The sequence below is a fragment of the Antedon bifida genome, chromosome 8 (genome assembly GCF_963402885.1).
Source record: "Antedon bifida chromosome 8, ecAntBifi1.1, whole genome shotgun sequence".
Lineage (NCBI taxonomy): Eukaryota > Metazoa > Echinodermata > Crinoidea > Comatulida > Antedonidae > Antedon > Antedon bifida.
Genome location: NC_136233.1, coordinates 5,002,376 through 5,020,388, shown reverse-complemented (window position 1 = coordinate 5,020,388; position 18,013 = coordinate 5,002,376). Strand labels below are relative to the sequence as shown.

At 33.9% G+C, this 18,013-nt stretch overlaps 3 protein-coding genes across 3 annotated transcripts in view; 2 read left to right on the top strand and 1 right to left on the bottom strand.

Moving 5' to 3' along the window:
• Positions 1-18,013, top strand: part of LOC144850503 (uncharacterized) — a 94,155-nt gene that overhangs the window by 15,852 nt on the left and 60,290 nt on the right. The gene's annotated exons all lie outside the window — the stretch shown is intronic.
• The window catches only part of LOC144850376 (uncharacterized), a 31,920-nt gene that overhangs the window by 2,944 nt on the left and 10,963 nt on the right, over positions 1-18,013 (top strand). Inside the window, exons 5-15 of the mRNA XM_078707651.1 lie at positions 486-584; positions 4,403-4,741; positions 5,114-5,212; positions 5,918-6,256; positions 7,374-7,475; positions 7,928-8,257; positions 10,047-10,145; positions 10,283-10,393; positions 12,938-13,121; positions 16,801-17,063; positions 17,290-17,429. Of these exons, the coding sequence (XP_078563777.1) occupies positions 486-584; positions 4,403-4,741; positions 5,114-5,212; positions 5,918-6,256; positions 7,374-7,475; positions 7,928-8,257; positions 10,047-10,145; positions 10,283-10,393; positions 12,938-13,121; positions 16,801-17,063; positions 17,290-17,429 (2,105 nt within the window). The remainder of the gene's footprint in view (positions 1-485; positions 585-4,402; positions 4,742-5,113; positions 5,213-5,917; positions 6,257-7,373; positions 7,476-7,927; positions 8,258-10,046; positions 10,146-10,282; positions 10,394-12,937; positions 13,122-16,800; positions 17,064-17,289; positions 17,430-18,013) is intronic.
• LOC144850866 (transmembrane protein 70, mitochondrial-like) overlaps positions 1-18,013 on the bottom strand; it is a 164,376-nt gene that overhangs the window by 145,957 nt on the left and 406 nt on the right. The window lies entirely within an intron of this gene.

Genomic DNA, 18,013 nt, shown 5'->3' with positions numbered 1-18,013 from the left:
TTCATAAAAACACATAAATAGTACAAACAGAAGGCAGCCAACAGCTAAAACATTCTGCAAACAACGTACAAAGTAACAATTCAAAAGAATCTAACAACAATATTATATATAAAAGTACACAGTGAATCAAATCATTAAAAATAGTTATAAAAGTCGTTAAAATGCCAAAAGACCCAGATTCAGTCATAAACCAAGGCATGCGGTATTCATTAATTCGTTCATTCATTATTATTAATGTTGTAAACCTACAAAGTTTTAGTTTTAGAAGCTTCATTCATTCTATCAATAATGTTAGGGATGGTAGAGCTTTCCAACGATTAGTTTTACACAAGGGGGCATCCAACAAATTAATATTTCTCATAATGATGATAGATGTTAGTGTATTTCATTCATTCTTATGTCTAGCTAAATACATTATGATTATATTATACTTGCCTAATAATTATATTGCATAACAAATACTACGTTATTTCAATTTAATATAGATTGTTACTTTTACTGCAATGACGGTTCTTGTTTAGACGAGTCACTCGTTTGTAATGGTAAAAGCGAATGTTTATATCATGAAGACGAATTAAACTGCGGTAAGATAACTAACTCTCAATTGATAAAATCACATACTTTTTATTAGATTTGAATGAAGATATCTTCTAAACTAAAGCAAGCAAAATTGGACCAATTAGACCTTAACTAAAACAAAGAGATCTTCTTAATAAAGACAAATTAAGTCTTAATTAAAACAAATTAAATCGACCATGTTTTAAATGAATTTGGTAAAGTTAACTATTGTAACATTACTCCTATAATTAAACCTTAATTAAACACTTATTTTAGAGATGATGACGTCACCAACAATTAAAGAGTGACAAAGACAATGTCATAAATATACTGTATATATTATAAATATTAAGCCGAAATTTCACCATGATGAGGACCATTACACGAATATAAAACATTCATTATTTGTTTTATATAACATCTAAATAGATTCGTGTCATTTGAATCAAAGAAAAGGTTCCCAATGATCTAAAATCCATCAATAATCTAAAATCCATCAATAATCAATCTATTTTTAAATTTAAATTAAGAAAGTATCTCATCGTTTATATTCCTATCTGATTTTATATATTCCGGTTTTATGATATTGTTGCTCTTCACTTTTTATATATAGGCCCTATATATTTTTTATTGTACATTTTTTATTTTACGTTTATTTTATATGTGATTTTTTATTAGGGCCTATGTCTTTCACATTTCCATATGCTTTTCTTATGATCCTTGTTCACTTTCACATCCAATTTCTCTTGCAATGGACCCCATTGGAAATAAATTGAAATGTCGATTTTATGGGTAGTCCTTGCATCCATTCACTTTGGTATTAATCAATTTTAATATTCCAATTGTTTGTATTTTTCCTTTGTTATGTATTTTAAATGTATTGTTGAATGGATGATGTAGGCCTACATTTGATTCACATTGATTAAAACAGTAACATTTGGTTTTTAATAATTATTATTAAATATTATTATTTATATGGATTTTATAAACGCACCTACTGTAGTGTTAATTATTTCAACAAACGACCAAACAATCCTAGGCCTACCAAGGCTAAAACGCCGAGACTAAGCCTAATACTAACAGGCCTAGGCCTACTAGCTAGGCCTAGGCTGAAAGACAGCAATACGAAACTTCGACAGGCAACTGAAATCATATATAGGCTAATTATGTTTTTTCCGACGATTCCACGTCTTGTAGGAATGTCCCCATTAATTAATCAAAATCCTAAAAACGATGTAAAGCCAATTTAAATGCCTTTTTAAATGAAATTAGTACATCTATATATCTCCAAATCGTACACAAAAATCTGCTGCTGGTGTTTACAAACGAAACTGAGGCCAGGCGACAGGTGGCGTTGTTGTATTTCACAGTAATTTGTATAATTTTTTTTTCATCCGCGAAACGTTTTTTTTTTCGTACACAAAAATGTTTTTAAAAAAAGTACTATTAAACGATCGTTTAATAGTGCATACTATTGCACGCCATGTGACCCACATTCGTCCAATCAAATGACAGGAATTTATTTAGGTGTTATATAAAAACACATCAGGCACAGAACATTAATTCTATATATATATATATACACACACATTAGGCAATGAACATTAATTCGAAACCGCCCGGTGATATACTGAAATTTAATTAATTAATTTGAAACGATAAAGATGAGGAAATCTGTGAGAATGAGAAAAAGTCGCCCCAACCGAGACTCGAACTCGGACCGCCTGCTTGATATGCAGATGTCCTAACCATTAGACCACTGGGGCTTTCATGGTATTGTTCAAGCTCGATTGGATAGCGACTCTTTAACATTCTCGGCGTGGTATGGCGGAACAGCACTAGTCCTCAGTTGTACGCACGCGCAACAGAGATCAAATTGATACGCCCTCATCTTTCAGTATTTTTGTTCACGAGGCGGGATCTCCGAAGAGATACTTTTATATATATAAACACATTAGGCAATGAACATTAATTCGAAACCGCCCGGTGATATACTGAAATTTAATTAATTAATTTGAAACGATAAAGATGAGGAAATCTGTGAGAATGAGAAAAAGTCGCCCCAACCGAGACTCGAACTCGGACCGCCTGCTTGATATGCAGATGTCCTAACCATTAGACCACTGGGGCTTTCATGGTATTGTTCAAGCTCGATTGGATAGCGACTCTCGGCGTGGTACGGCGGAACAGCACTAGTCCTCAGTTGTACGCACGCGCAACAGAGATCAAATTGATACGCCCTCATCTTTCAGTATTTTTGTTCACGAGGCGGGATCTCCGAAGAGATACTTTTATATATATAAACACATTAGGCAATGAACATTAATTCGAAACCGCCCGGTGATATACTGAAATTTAATTAATTAATTTGCAACGATAAAGATGAGGAAATCTGTGAGAATGAGAAAAAGTCGCCCCAACCGAGACTCGAACTCGGACCGCCTGCTTGATATGCAGATGTCCTAACCATTAGACCACTGGGGCTTTCATGGTATTGTTCAAGCTCGATTGGATAGCGACTCTTTAACATTCTCGGCGTGGTACGGCGGAACAGCACTAGTCCTCAGTTGTACGCACGCGCAACAGAGATCAAATTGATACGCCCTCATCTTTCAGTATTTTTGTTCACGAGGCGGGATCTCCGAAGAGATACTTTTATATATATAAACACATTAGGCAATGAACATTAATTCGAAACCGCCCGGTGATATACTGAAATTTAATTAATTAATTTGAAACGATAAAGATGAGGAAATCTGTGAGAATGAGAAAAAGTCGCCCCAACCGAGACTCGAACTCGGACCGCCTGCTTGATATGCAGATGTCCTAACCATTAGACCACTGGGGCTTTCATGGTATTGTTCAAGCTCGATTGGATAGCGACTCTTTAACATTCTCGGCGTGGTACGGCGGAACAGCACTAGTCCTCAGTTGTACGCACGCGCAACAGAGATCAAATTGATACGCCCTCATCTTTCAGTATTTTTGTTCACGAGGCGGGATCTCCGAAGAGATACTTTTATATATATAAACACATTAGGCAATGAACATTAATTCGAAACCGCCCGGTGATATACTGAAATTTAATTAATTAATTTGAAACGATAAAGATGAGGAAATCTGTGAGAATGAGAAAAAGTCGCCCCAACCGAGACTCGAACTCGGACCGCCTGCTTGATATGCAGATGTCCTAACCATTAGACCACTGGGGCTTTCATGGTATTGTTCAAGCTCGATTGGATAGCGACTCTTTAACATTCTCGGCGTGGTACGGCGGAACAGCACTAGTCCTCAGTTGTACGCACGCGCAACAGAGATCAAATTGATACGCCCTCATCTTTCAGTATTTTTATTCACGAGGCGGGATCTCCGAAGAGATACTTTTATATATAAACACAACAGGCAAAGAACATTAATTCTAAACCGCCCGGTGATATACTGAAATTTAATTAATTAATTTGAAACGATAAAGATGAGGAAATCTGTGAGAATGAGAAAAAGCCGCCCCAACCGAGACTCGAACTCAGACCGCCTGCTTGATATATATATATATATATATACTGAAATTTAAATAAATATGGGGAAATCTGAGAATGACAAAAAGTCGCCCCAACCGAGATTCAAACCCGGAACCTTCTACTTGATATGAAGATTTCCTAATCATTAGACCACTGAGGTTTTCATGGTATTGTTCAAATTCGATTGGATAGCGACTGGTTGATTGGTGCGGCGGAACAGAGTCCCTCAATTTTACGCACATAATATCTACATTATATATTTTTAGTAAGCATCAATTCAGTTATTCGTTTGAAACCTTTAAGGATTTTATTTTCCATTTTTACAGAATGTGATACTGACATATTCATTGACAATATTGAAGACGTTCATTTCATTTTGTCTCCGAATTATCCGAATAATTACTACAGAAATTTACGGTGTCACTGGCTAGTAAATGCCTCTTCAGATTTCGCAATTCTTCTTGAGTTCAACGACTTTGAACTAGGATACTATGATTCCTTGAGTATTGGTTTTGAAGAAAACAGTTATGACTATAGGTTTACCAGCTCAAACGTTCATTCTATCATATTTAACAGTCAGATAATGTGGCTATATCTGTACACTTACAGTTACAGTAGTCAAGATAGAGGGTTTAATGCAACAGTAAGAGCACTAAGTCGAAATGGTAAGTGCCTTTGATATTTAAATTGACATTTAACTTAGCAATGCTAATTTAGATTTAAATGAATTTTAAGTTAATCCCTATGGAGAAATGATTACATTAAGATATACAAAAGAACACTACTATGATAGATGGTTTAAGAAGGGAACTGGATTTTGTATGCAGATGTGAGTTTTTAAAGCTACAAGGATTTTATATTTAAATACAACAAAGTGCAAATGGTGGTAAGTAATTATTTGAATAAATTAATAATGATGATAAAATGTTAGTGTATTTCATTCATTCTCATGTCTAGCTAAATACATTATGATTATATTATACTTGCCTAATAATTATATTACAGAACAAATACTACGTTATTTCAATTTAATATAGATTGTTACTTTTACTGCAATGACGGTTCTTGTTTAGACGAGTCACTTGTTTGTAATGGTAAAAGCGACTGTTTATATCATGAAGACGAATTAGACTGCGGTAAGATAACTAACTCTCAATTGATAAATTCACATTTTGCTTTTTATTAGATTTGAATTAAGAGATCTTCTAAACTAAAGCAAGCGGGATCTTGATAAATAAAGCAAAATTGGACCAATTAGACCTTAACTAAAACAAAGAGATCTTCTTAATAAAGACAAAATTAAGTCTTAATTAGCCTAAAACAAATTAAATCGACCATGTTTTAAATGAATTTGGTAAAGTTAACCATAGTAACATTACACCTATAATGCTGATTAAACTTAATGAAACACTTATTTTAGCGATGATGACGTCACCAACAATTAAAGAGTGACAAAGACAATGTCATAAATATACCGTATATATTATAAATATTAAGCCGAAAATTCACCACTGAACCTGAATCTCTTCAATTATTTAAACACATCAGGCACAGAACATTAATTCTAAACCACCCTGTTATCTACTAAAATTTATATAAATATGGGGAAATCTGTGAGAATGACAAAAAGTCGCCCCAACTGAGATTCAAAACCGGAACCTTCTACTTGATATGCAGATTTCCTAACCATTAGACCACTGGGGTTCTCATGGTATTGTTTGGTACGGCGGAACAGAGTCACTCGATTTTACGCACATAATAATTACATTATATATTTTTAGTAAGCATCAATTCAATTATTCGTTTGAAACCTTTAAGGATTTTATTTTCCTTTTTTACAGAATGTGATACTGACATATTCATTGACAATATTGAAGACGTTCATTTCATTTTGTCTCCGAATTATCCGAATAATTACTACAGAAATTTACGGTGTCACTGGCTAGTAAATGCCTCTTCAGATTTCGCAATTCTTCTTGAGTTCAACGACTTTGAACTAGCATACTATGATTCCTTGAGTATTGGTTTTGAAGAAAACAGTTACGACTATAGGTTTACCAGCTCAAACGTTCATTCTATCATATTTAACAGTCAGATAATGTGGCTATATCTGTACACTTACAGTTACAGTAGTCAAGATAGAGGGTTTAATGCAACAGTAAGAGCACTAAGTCGAAATGGTAAGTGCCTTTTGATATTTTTAAAGATATTTTGAAATACTGGAATAATCACGTATATGGCATCTATCAATATTTTAATCTTATTAATACGCAACCGGTCTACGATAGCATGAATTTGTTTTCTTCAATTACTCTACTCTACACTTTCCCGAACTTAACCATTTTCTGTAATTCCCTCTATGGAAGGAAATAGGTACATACTATTACGAACACTAATTAAAATAGGTATGAAACAAAACATCGTTACTATAACACACTTGATTGTATTCTTACTATTTGGTTAACGAAACAGTGATATATAATGGTGATTTCATTGGTTCTAATCAGGGTAGAGTGAATTTACTCCTCCCAATGCATGTTCTGCTATGTATGCAAACTCATGTGTTAGCCTATACAGTAGTTAAAAAACCATATTTATTTATTCAATTTCTGCCATATTCAATACAAAGAAAAAGATAAAACAAATATAAAAGGCAAGGAAAGACCAAACAGGTGCTAAACACCTATGCCATGGTTTGGTTAAAGGACGTGTATGTAGCATTGATGAGGGGAGTAATACTTTTGTTAAGACATCCTGTTAAATTTTTTACTATGGGTCCTCTCCATCCATTTTGATGTTTTAAAAAGGTTTAGCAACCCCTTCTCGATGGATATATTGAATTCCTGGGCTGAATTGACATAACTTAGCTAATTTAGATTTAAATGGAATTTTAAGTTAATCCCTATGGAGAAATAATTACATTAAGATAAACAAAAGAACAGTACCGTATACTATGATAGTTGATTTAAGAAGCGTTTTTGTATGCAGATGGGAGTTTTTTAAGCTACAACGATTTTATATTTAAATACAACATAAAGTGTAAATAATTAGAATACAGTACCAATGTATATGAATATATTGTTGCTGCCAATAGACACATTGGTAGATACATGGCAGAATAGAGCTTAATATAGAATGGCAAAGTTAAGAAACATGATTTAAGTAATCGGGAGAAAATGAGAAAAATACCATTTTTTGTTTCTATCGTTTTGAAGTTTTTGCATATTTGTCACTTTATATTTATATTGAATACAAATTATGTGATTATATTTATATTTATGTTTTTATTTAATTTAGATTGCGATTTTTTTTGTAATGATGGTTCCTGTTTAGACGAGTCACTTGTTTGTTCTCTTCGCAGCGAATGCTTACGTGATGAAGACGAATTGAACTGTGATGGTATGATAAATCTTAATTAAACAATCATTCATTACATTTTCATTTGCCTTTTCATAACCTAAACTAAGTAATTACTATCAGTTAAATTATGAATAATCACTCCGTATATAGCCTATATAGGTTTAGAATTAATGTTCTTTGCCTGTTATGAAAGTATCTCTTCGGAGATCCCGCTTCGTGAATATTAATACTGAAGATGAAGGCGTATCAATTGGATGTCTGGTGCACATGCGTACAATTGAGGAACTAGTGCTATTCAAGTTTTATCATTTCAAATTAATTAAATTTGACCACAACAATTTTGTTTCACTGTGATCAATGTTAGTACCAATTAGTATGAACTACATCCGATAATTTAGGAACTTAATCCAGCCAGTATAAAAAAAAACAAAATTTGATGGACAATATTGTTTTTTTTAAATAAAAAATTAAATTAATTTTACTTATTTCAGAATGTGGTCTTACTGAGATATCACTGCAGGAAGCAGACATTTCACAATTATTTTGGTCTCCAAATTATCCAAATGATTACTATAGCTATTTAAATTGCCAATGGCAGATAACCACCTCTTCAGATTTCGTAATTCTTCTTCAATTCAACGATTTTCAAATGGAGTCGGATTATTTGCGTATTGGATTTGCGGAAAACAGTTATGACTATAGTTTTACAGGATCAAACATTCATTCAATAATTTCCAACAACAGGACAATGTGGATAACTCTATTCACACACAACAGAGACAGGGGATTTAATGCAACAGTAACGGCAGTAAATCGTAATGGTATGTGCGTTATTTTTATTATTTTTACCGACATCGTCTATGCCACACTTCTCTCACTCGTTTAGACACTAAAGTATAGTCCTAACTAAAACAATTACTCTTAATAGCTTTATATGCAGTTTGAAGTTCAGAAAATTTGAATTCAGAAATTGGTTTAGGGTGGTCAAACAATAATTGTTGTCTTCGAGTTTCAATGCATTTAAAACAGTTCACATTTATCATGCAGTGCACACAAATCGTCATGCAGTATATACACCAAACACTATACAGTACCGTACACATCAATTACAAATGTAAACGTACACATTCCTCGTTCCCACCATTTCAAATACATAACATTAATATAGCTGCCGTACTAGAAACTACTAGGCATCATAATCTGAAACAACCTCTTATGGCAGAACCACGTTTATGCAGTTATTAAGTAATGTGTCACTCGGTTTATCCTTCTACCGTTCAGTTGTTAGACCAGCGATTGAATTCTCGGTATGTGGAACAGATACAACGTAGGCAATTTGATGCATTTTCCGGGAACTAAATACACCCCATCTATTTTACACTGGTTATATTTCGGCCTACAAATTTGACCAAATCGTCTCTCGCCCCGATTCGGTAGAAATAGACTGATTCTGTCGTCTAATAAACGTCTGATATTCAATTTTGTCGATAGGTTGCGGTAATAATAATAATAATTGCGCAATATTTTACTGCATTGTAATTGGTGTACTGCATGACGATTGATGTGCTGTGTGGTGATTGGTGTGTGTTGCATTATGATTGGTACTGTATGTGTGTAATGCATGCTAATTCGTGTGTACTGCATGCTAATTCGTGTGTACTACATGCTAATTCGTGTGTACTACATGCTAATTCGTGTGTACTACATGCTAATTCGTGTGTACTACATGCTAATTCGTGTGTACTACATGCTAATTCGTGTGTACTACATGCTAATTCGTGTGTACTACATGCTAATTCGTGTGTACTGGCTTGAGGCCGAGATGATGTGAGGCCGAGTTGACTTGAGGCCGACTTGACTTGGGGTCGAGTTGACTTTGGGCCGACTTGACGTGGGGCCGATTAGGTTTAAACTAGTTACAAAACAGATTATAGTTAGGGCCTAACAGTATTTATTGACGTATTATAGATTAATAACGCTCTCAAGTTGACGTATTGTGGAAAGAATGGCGTATTTTGGACTGATATTCATCAACCCTAATAATGTAATCATATATTCCTTCACGTAATTAGTACAATGTACCAGTACCCAAAATAATACCATACAAATATATAAAAAAATACATTATGTATGGTACCATCGTACATTGTATAGACTTGATTACATTATTAGTGTAGTTAATAAATGGATAACAAATAATAAAACGTCTATGCTTCATTTTATGTAATTTATTTCGTTTGAAAGTAAACTGTCCTTATTTACCCTGAATGATCTACGCATTTTGGACAGACTCGCGTATTTTGGATTAGCTCAGCACATTCAAGCTGACGTATTTTAAAAAACAAGAATTTTATATAATTATTAGCGCCTTCAAGTTAACGTGATTTGGACAACTCAGGAACTTTGAATTTAATAATATAACGCCCCAAGTTTACCTATCTATCTATTAAGACTCGCGTACGTTTAGCGCCCTAAAGTTGACGGATGTTCACCAACCCGACTCACAGTATGTATGCTTTCCATTTTCAATTGAATTTCAAGCAGCCATAGATTGGTGAGAAAATGGTCAATGTACTAACCATCTTTGTTGTTGTTTCTTTTACTATTCAGATCACTTTGTATGTGGCAATGGTGAAATCATTTCAATAGATTATGTGTGTAATGGACATGTGGATTGTAAAGATTTATCGGATGAACTGGAGTCCTGCGGTAAATATTTGTTGTCTTGTCGATATAATTCGAAATGTATTATTTTGGTGTCGATCCCATATTACAAAAATATTCGCATTTGGGTTTTTTCTTACCATTTAAAGTTCACAAAATCATAGATCAATGTTGTTCTCCAGATTGTACCACGAAGAGATGTTCTAACGGTTTGTGTCTAAATAATTCCTCATTGGCCTGTGATGGAATGAACGAGTGTGGTGACTGGTCAGATGAGCTTGGCTGTTATGAATGTACGTTATATTTATTATTACCAAACAATTTTGTTTTGCAGGTAAATAATATGTGAATGCGATTATGGTGTGAAAAGAAATTATAAAAAAACATACATTGCTTTAGCAACAAACAATGGATACTATCATTATAAATAAATTGTTAACCATAAATTGTTAACCGCTTTTGGCAACGATTGTGTCCATACCGCACTTCATTAATAAACTATACGGCTTACAATATAAAGTATTATGAATAAAATGCAAATATAAAATATGATTTCGGATCACTTGAGCCGTCCAGTATGATGCTGCACTGTAACATAACAATTTGGCTCAGTTTTTTGGATAAACCTTTGAGAATGTTGTGTATGCAATGCGAGGCTGTTGCACGTTCGAAAACAAGGATACTCATTGTCTGTAAATGTTTGTTACTTTGCGGCCAAAATCCCAGCGCTGCATTTTCGAATGGCTAACCTGTCACCTAGCCTTTCATCATTTATTTGATCGAAATCAATTTCAATGACAATATACAAGAGAAAGTATAACAACAAGAGTACACGCAATACATTAGACAGTTAGTATAAAAGTTCACCTTAAAGGCATTACAGAAATAACAAATACAGTTAGGACCTATTTAAAAATGTATGCAATAGTACATTTAAAAATAAGTTTTAAAATAATTTTCCATAAGTGGTGCTTAACTAATTTCCTAAATAATATATTGATTGTGCTATATAGTTTTTTCAATTACTTTCGAGCAGTCGCGTAGGAATTGCAATGATGAACAGATCATATAATTTAACGTCCTTTTAAAAAAAAACCAAAATAAATACAAGCAATGCTATGATATGTTTCGAAAGTTTCAAGCACTTCGAGTCATTGTGTAGTGCAAGACCGACCTTTCCTAAAATTGTCCTTACAAGATAGATTGTGACTTTTCAATTGATCATACTAGCCCAAATAATTTTTAAAAAATGCTGCAAACAATGAAAACACATCGAGAACACATTTCACACAATTGTGAAAACAGTGCCCACAAATGTGAAATGTAAAAAAAAAGAAGACATTTTCGCCCACAAATGTAAAAAAACAAACAAACAATTCACATCAAATTTAGTGCTAGACCAAACAATTCACGAGTTAATGTAGGCCTATTTATATACATTATATTGAATTGATTCAATACTTGTGAGTGTATGAGTTTGTTGATTTTTTTTACATTTGTGAGCGAAAATTTCTATTTTTTTTTTACATTTGTTGGCGATGATCATTTTTACATTTGTGGACGCTCTTTATTACATTTGTGGACGCTCTTTATTACATTTGTGGGTGATGCATTTTCATATTTGTGGTTGTTTTCACATTTGTGGTTGTTTTCACATTTGTGGGTGATGCGTTTTTACATTTGTGGTTGTTTTCACATCTGTTGGGGGTTTTCACATTTGTGGATTCAACAAACTTCAACAAAGACCACGACAATATAACTCTTTCCTAATTGTAAGCAAACTTACAATCATTATTTAAGGGCCTATTTCTGCTGCTGCCTAGCATTCAATGCGACCAGGCGGTCAAACGTTCAAGATAATAATATCAAATCAAATAATCGTTAAATGTTTGCGTTGCAGCTAAAAGTTTCACAGCTGATAACCAGTTAAATGGCGTTCTAACCCGTTATTTTCACTCTGTTATTTAAAGCCTAAGGTATTTTTGATGGTTGGAAACAGTGCAGTTTCGTATTACCAAATATCTTCTAAATTGTTAAACCTTTATGTGAGCATGTGCATTTCTATAATCCATCATTCTCTTTCTTGGCGTCATGACTCTGTTCTTGCTTGTAGGCCTACAGTATCACCCACTGTAGTGTCTATAGACACGGCGACCGAGAGGTCAAAGGTTGTTGAGCACATAAAGTGTGTGTGCGGTTTTGTTGTGCTACGAGTACGAAAGTATCGATAATAAATGCACCGTTGTTTGTGTTTAAAAAAAAAAAAAAAAAAAAAAAAAAAGGTTGTTGAGCACATAAAGTGTGTGTGCGGTTTTGTTGTGCTACGAGTACGAAAGTATCGATAATAAATGCACCGTTGTTTGTGTTAAATAGAGTTAACCCGTCTCGTGTTATTACTACATTGTTATGACGACTAAGAGAGTAAGTGTATAGGAACTTACAGAGGTAACTAACTTTACACCCACCATCTTAAATATCTTATCCTATTATGCTGTTTCCCAGTGCAGAAAGATAGTATACTTGTTCTTCTCCCCTCTCCCTCTTTCCTTCTCACATGCTATTGTCATGAAAGATCCATGCACTTATGAACGTTGTACTACAGATGCATACGCGTATGTTCTGAATTGACACACATTTATTTTATTTATATTTTTTAATAAAACATTTTTATCAACAAAATAATTACAAAATTGTTTACTATTGACGAAAGTTTATATCTATTTAAATGTGTTAACTTTGTTTTTACCCACAGCAAATGTTGTTTTTTACCCCTTCGATGTTTTTATTTCTATTTTTATGTCTTTTTTATTTTTTCTTTCTATATCTCTTGACATTAGCATCCAATCTTGAATGTGGACGTCAGCAACACCAAGAAAGTTTCCTTCGAATTGTTGGTGGTCAAGATTCACTCCCAGGAGAATGGCCATGGATAAGTTCATTATCTTACTACTACTACTACTACCATCAATGCGGGGCATCAATAATCAACAACCAATGGGCTGTAACTGCTGCCCACTGCGTGTAAGTACTGCAAGTAAATTATTATTTGTATATTATCTACCTCAAATGGCGGTCTAACTATTGTTGCACAAAACAATTTTTAAATGGGACAAATAGAAAATGGTAAAAAATTAGCAATATTCCTTTTTTTGTTGATCCAATCAATCGAAAAGTACGAAATACAAGTACAGTACAGTGTTATGTCGGTCACTAATCTTCTGACGACAATTAAAAAACAACGACGCTCAGCTAATTCATTTGTATTTCATTTACATATCTCTGGCTTGTAATAATAGCATGTACATACCAACCTGTATTCATAACCAACCCAGATTTTAAATCTCCTTTCTATGCTTGCTTTTACGCTCGTTTAAGTCATTCGACATTAATCATAACGGCATTTAACAGCACCATCACACTGCGATGTTTCACAAATGTTCCATTTGCTTTTTAAAGTAGAATGTTATTGTTTACAATCTGGTAAAGTGCGTTTTGAATAGTGAAAATGTTCTGGTTAGGTGCACTACGAACTATCTGTTACGGTCTTCAAACTTCCAATCTCTTCTCTAAACAGAAGAAAATCGTATTTTAGTGTAAATTTTTCTTTCAAGCAATATTTGAATATTGAATGTATATTGAATTGTTATTCTGTATTAAATTGATCAATCAATATGTCATCTCGATGTTTTTTTAGAGCACTGCGACTTAGAAATTGGTTCCCCGCTTGTTTCCCTGGATCTGAATGATGTCATCGTATATATAATTTATTGGATCAACAAAAAAGAAAATTCACTCACACTTAATATTAGGATCCAAATGAAATTATTTCAAGAGTGTCAAACATATGTTGGTGTTCGATAGACGTGGATATAATACTAGGCAATCCGATAATCTTAATATGGTCCCCCACTAAGCCAAATGTAAAAAATAATGAGGACCTCACTTAAACTCGCCGGCGCTCACGTATGGAATGATCTACCAAAAGAAGTAAAAGAATCATCCAATTATTTAAATTCTAAATCAAATTGTAATAATTGTAATATTTCAAGATAAATCCTCACTATTTTAACATTTTGCGAACAGGTTTATTGAAATGATTGTATTTGGGAATTCATTTTAGAAATTATAATATATATATTATATATTTTATTGCCTCTGTTTTCAGTCACTATCTGTGCTTAGGTCTGTTATCACAAATGTACAGCTCACTATAGCCCCTTTCTCACAGATCTGTGTGCCAGGAATATTGCGGGAATATACCATTACCATGCCGGTATGGTTTTCTGATCTTTAGACCTAGTAATATTACTTAAGCCCCTTTCTCACAGATGTGCCTGCAATATACCGGTACAGTGCTGGCGTCGTGCCGGTATCGTTACCGGCATATACCCATTCTCATCGGACTATCGTGCCGGAAATATAACCGGTATATACCGGCTTTCTGTGATAAAGGAGTCGGGCATATTCGGCCAATAAAAAGTCTCTGACAAAATAATTATTGAGGGCGCCCTTTATTGTTATTATTTTTGTCTAGCGATATATGGCGGCGAATGTTAAGTTACAGATTATTATCTTCCTTTATAGCATATTTATGCAATATACATGCTATGTACAGTATATTGTGCATATATTATACAGGTACAGCAATTAATTAGCCGTCATTGGCAATCTGTAAAACACGTTAGAAGGCTGTACAATTTTCAAGGCGACGAAGGGGCAGGCACCAACAAAGAGCTATGGCCTAGGCATATAGATTATGCTACAAATTTCTTCTTGTCCCCTTATTTTAAGCAGCTCTCTTATCTCATTATCCCTCCAGTTCGACATTATTATTGTTAATTGAATTGAATCGGCGCCAAAGTGATACACTTGATCGCGCAAGGTGTCAAAGCCTCGACGGGGAACCCCGGAATATAACGGCGTTACGTTCTCACAGAATGCCCGTCTGGCATTGCGGGGAATATGTCTTGTCTTGATATCAGTTTCATCTAGCTAAGTCAATTTTTTACTCGGGGTACCCGAGTCTAGGACTCGCTCATCTTCTCCTCTTTCTCTTCCATCTGGACACTATTGAGCCAACTTTCAAGTCCTACTAGTTCTTTACGCGTCGTCTGACGGCTCTGAAACATGGCGTGCATATACTAGGGTAATAGGTGAACAAAGCTATAGAGAGAAAATGTTCGTACTTCAACCGGATGCAAAATTATGACGTCTTAAACATGGTACCAATCGAAAAAAGTGCGATTTATAAGGTACTACTCCTCCCTTAATCGTTGTAGTATTGAGCTGGAATTTGGCATGGGTATACTTCAGGGACATGTCCTCAAAGCTATAGAGCCGGATTTTTAAATTTCAAACCGGATGCAGCCATATGACGTTTAAACGATTTTCGTCGTAATATAGCCGTGTTTGGTGTCATTTCAAAGGTCTTGACTTGGAGAATAGGAATATATACAGTAAAACCTATTTATGATATTATAACGTCACTTCTGCTCCCGGAAATAGCAAAATAGCTCTTTGAGATTTCATACTTTACCGTAATTATGCCATTTCCGGTTATGTGTAACTTTTCGGAATATAGCCGTATTTGGTAGCGAGGTTATTGATGTGATGTGACGTTACATCCCGTCTTATGACGTCATTACAGCTTCTTTTGCTGTACCCCGAGTATCGCACATTCGTGGTTGTTCAGAGTATATTCCTTATGGCCTGGACTCGATGTGGTTATGTTTTTCACGCAATCAAAACGCGGCCGACGCACGATTTAACGAAATCACGTTTGTAATCATAATTATCTTCACAAGCATGAATCACAGTTAAATAAAATTTGGTACTCATTAATTTCAGGTCATATTTCATCATATGGTAATACAATTACGTGCGTAGCGCATATAACGCATGCGTACGCGCGCTTAACATTTTCAAAATTGTCAAATTTATTTTCGATGAAATTCGAGTACGTTTCAGGCAATTTTAAGCGTTAAACAAATTGCAATGAGTGCGCAGATTTTTGCACGCGCACTGCACGTTAAACGTTAATATGCACACTTTTTGCCCGATTTCTGTTTTGCAACCTTTTTTTTTATTTTATTCACTTTCCAACTCGAAAATATGTTATACGAGCACGTCAAAAGTGACAGGCTACGCACGTGTAAATTAAAAAAATATAAATGTTTCTAAACATTTTCAACTTTTCAACAATTTCGGTCGGTTGGTCGGTCGGTCGATCGGTTGGTTGGTCGGTCGGTAAACACTAACTTGAGCACGCGACTGCAGCCATGTATATGGCCTTGTTGACTTAATTTGTTATTTTACTGTTTTTACAAGTTTTAAAGAATTGTTTATGCATGTTTTAACCTTTATTTTCTATAAACAGGACCATATGTAAAACAGGTGCTACATCTATTATACCTGATATGTTTTTATCCTGTATAAATATGTTTTTTTTTTGTTTTTTTTTAAATGTTGAAACTAATAATAATATAATAAAAAATTTTATAGTTGAAATCTGTTTCATATATGACTGTTATCTAATTAATAAAATACTAAAAGTTAAGTAAATCAAATAAAATTTAGAATTAAACATGCTTCATATAAAAAAAAAATCTCAAAATTTAAATTTAACAACACGAAAGACAGAAGACAGAAGATACAGAATTTATATATGCTCATATTATGCTATATTATTTTAACATTTCAGTGGTTACGTTTATGATTTGATGGCTGGCTCAACATTGTTGTACGACACATCATCAGTCTTTACAATTCATGTTGGATTCTCTACTATTGTTCATCCAGATTATGGCAGAAAAGCGAATTATGATTCTGACATCGCATTACTTAAGCTAAATTCTCCAATAGAATTTAATCAATTCATTCAACCAATTTGCTATAGTGGCAAGCAGTATCCACTAAATGCATCTTGTACAATCGCAGGATGGGGTTATAGGTCGCAATATTATGGTAAGTAAAAGATTGAAAACAAATCAGACAAAACTTGATGAACGCTTCTGAATATCTTAATTTATAGGCCTCATTATACATTATCCAGATTATTGATATAAAATCTGCATCGTAGAAACAAATTAACCCATGAGAGAGAGAAAATAGACCTATAAAAGTGATCCGTCATTCAACATCATTAGAATACAGTTTATTATTGACGAAAGCATAATCTTCATAATTATAGGGACGACATCAAATAAACTACAACATGCAACTGTTTCACTAGTTAGTGATGATGATTGTAGTGAACTTTTAGCCGGTTACTCAGTTACAGAAAATATGATTTGTGCTGGAGATTTGGCAGGTAATGCCGACTCATGCAATGTAAGTAAGCGTTTGAATTCCGTGCATGGATCTACCAAGAATACACCGTTGATTGGTGTTTAACTAATGTATTCGAGGGTAACTTTTGAACCAATAAGAGGTGTTTGGTGGTCTAATTATAGTAATTTTAAAGAAATAATAATTGGTGGTGGAGGAATAAACAAAATAGGCATAACACTAAAAGTCGACATTTTTATATTTGTACATGTGTTAGTATCAAGTATATTATATGTATATTATATCCACACGGTTAAATCAATAACAAATACAGATATACAGGGTATTTTTCCATATATAAACGCTGTGCGAGGAGGCCGAATTTAGCCATTCAAATTAGTCATGCTTAATTAACTGAGGGAATTGTTGTTGCATAATTGTGATACTAATAAACATTTTGTGTATTCGAGTAGTATGATAATAGCAATCAAATCGACTGGTATAAAGTAAAGCTTAGTCATCATTTTTAGAAATAAAGCACTTTGCACCAAATACCTTCTACCATTATTATGTTATCTTCATAAAAAGTACAGTAATCATATACTCCCGCCGTAAATATGGCCAGCTTGAACAGTTGTTAACTTAAC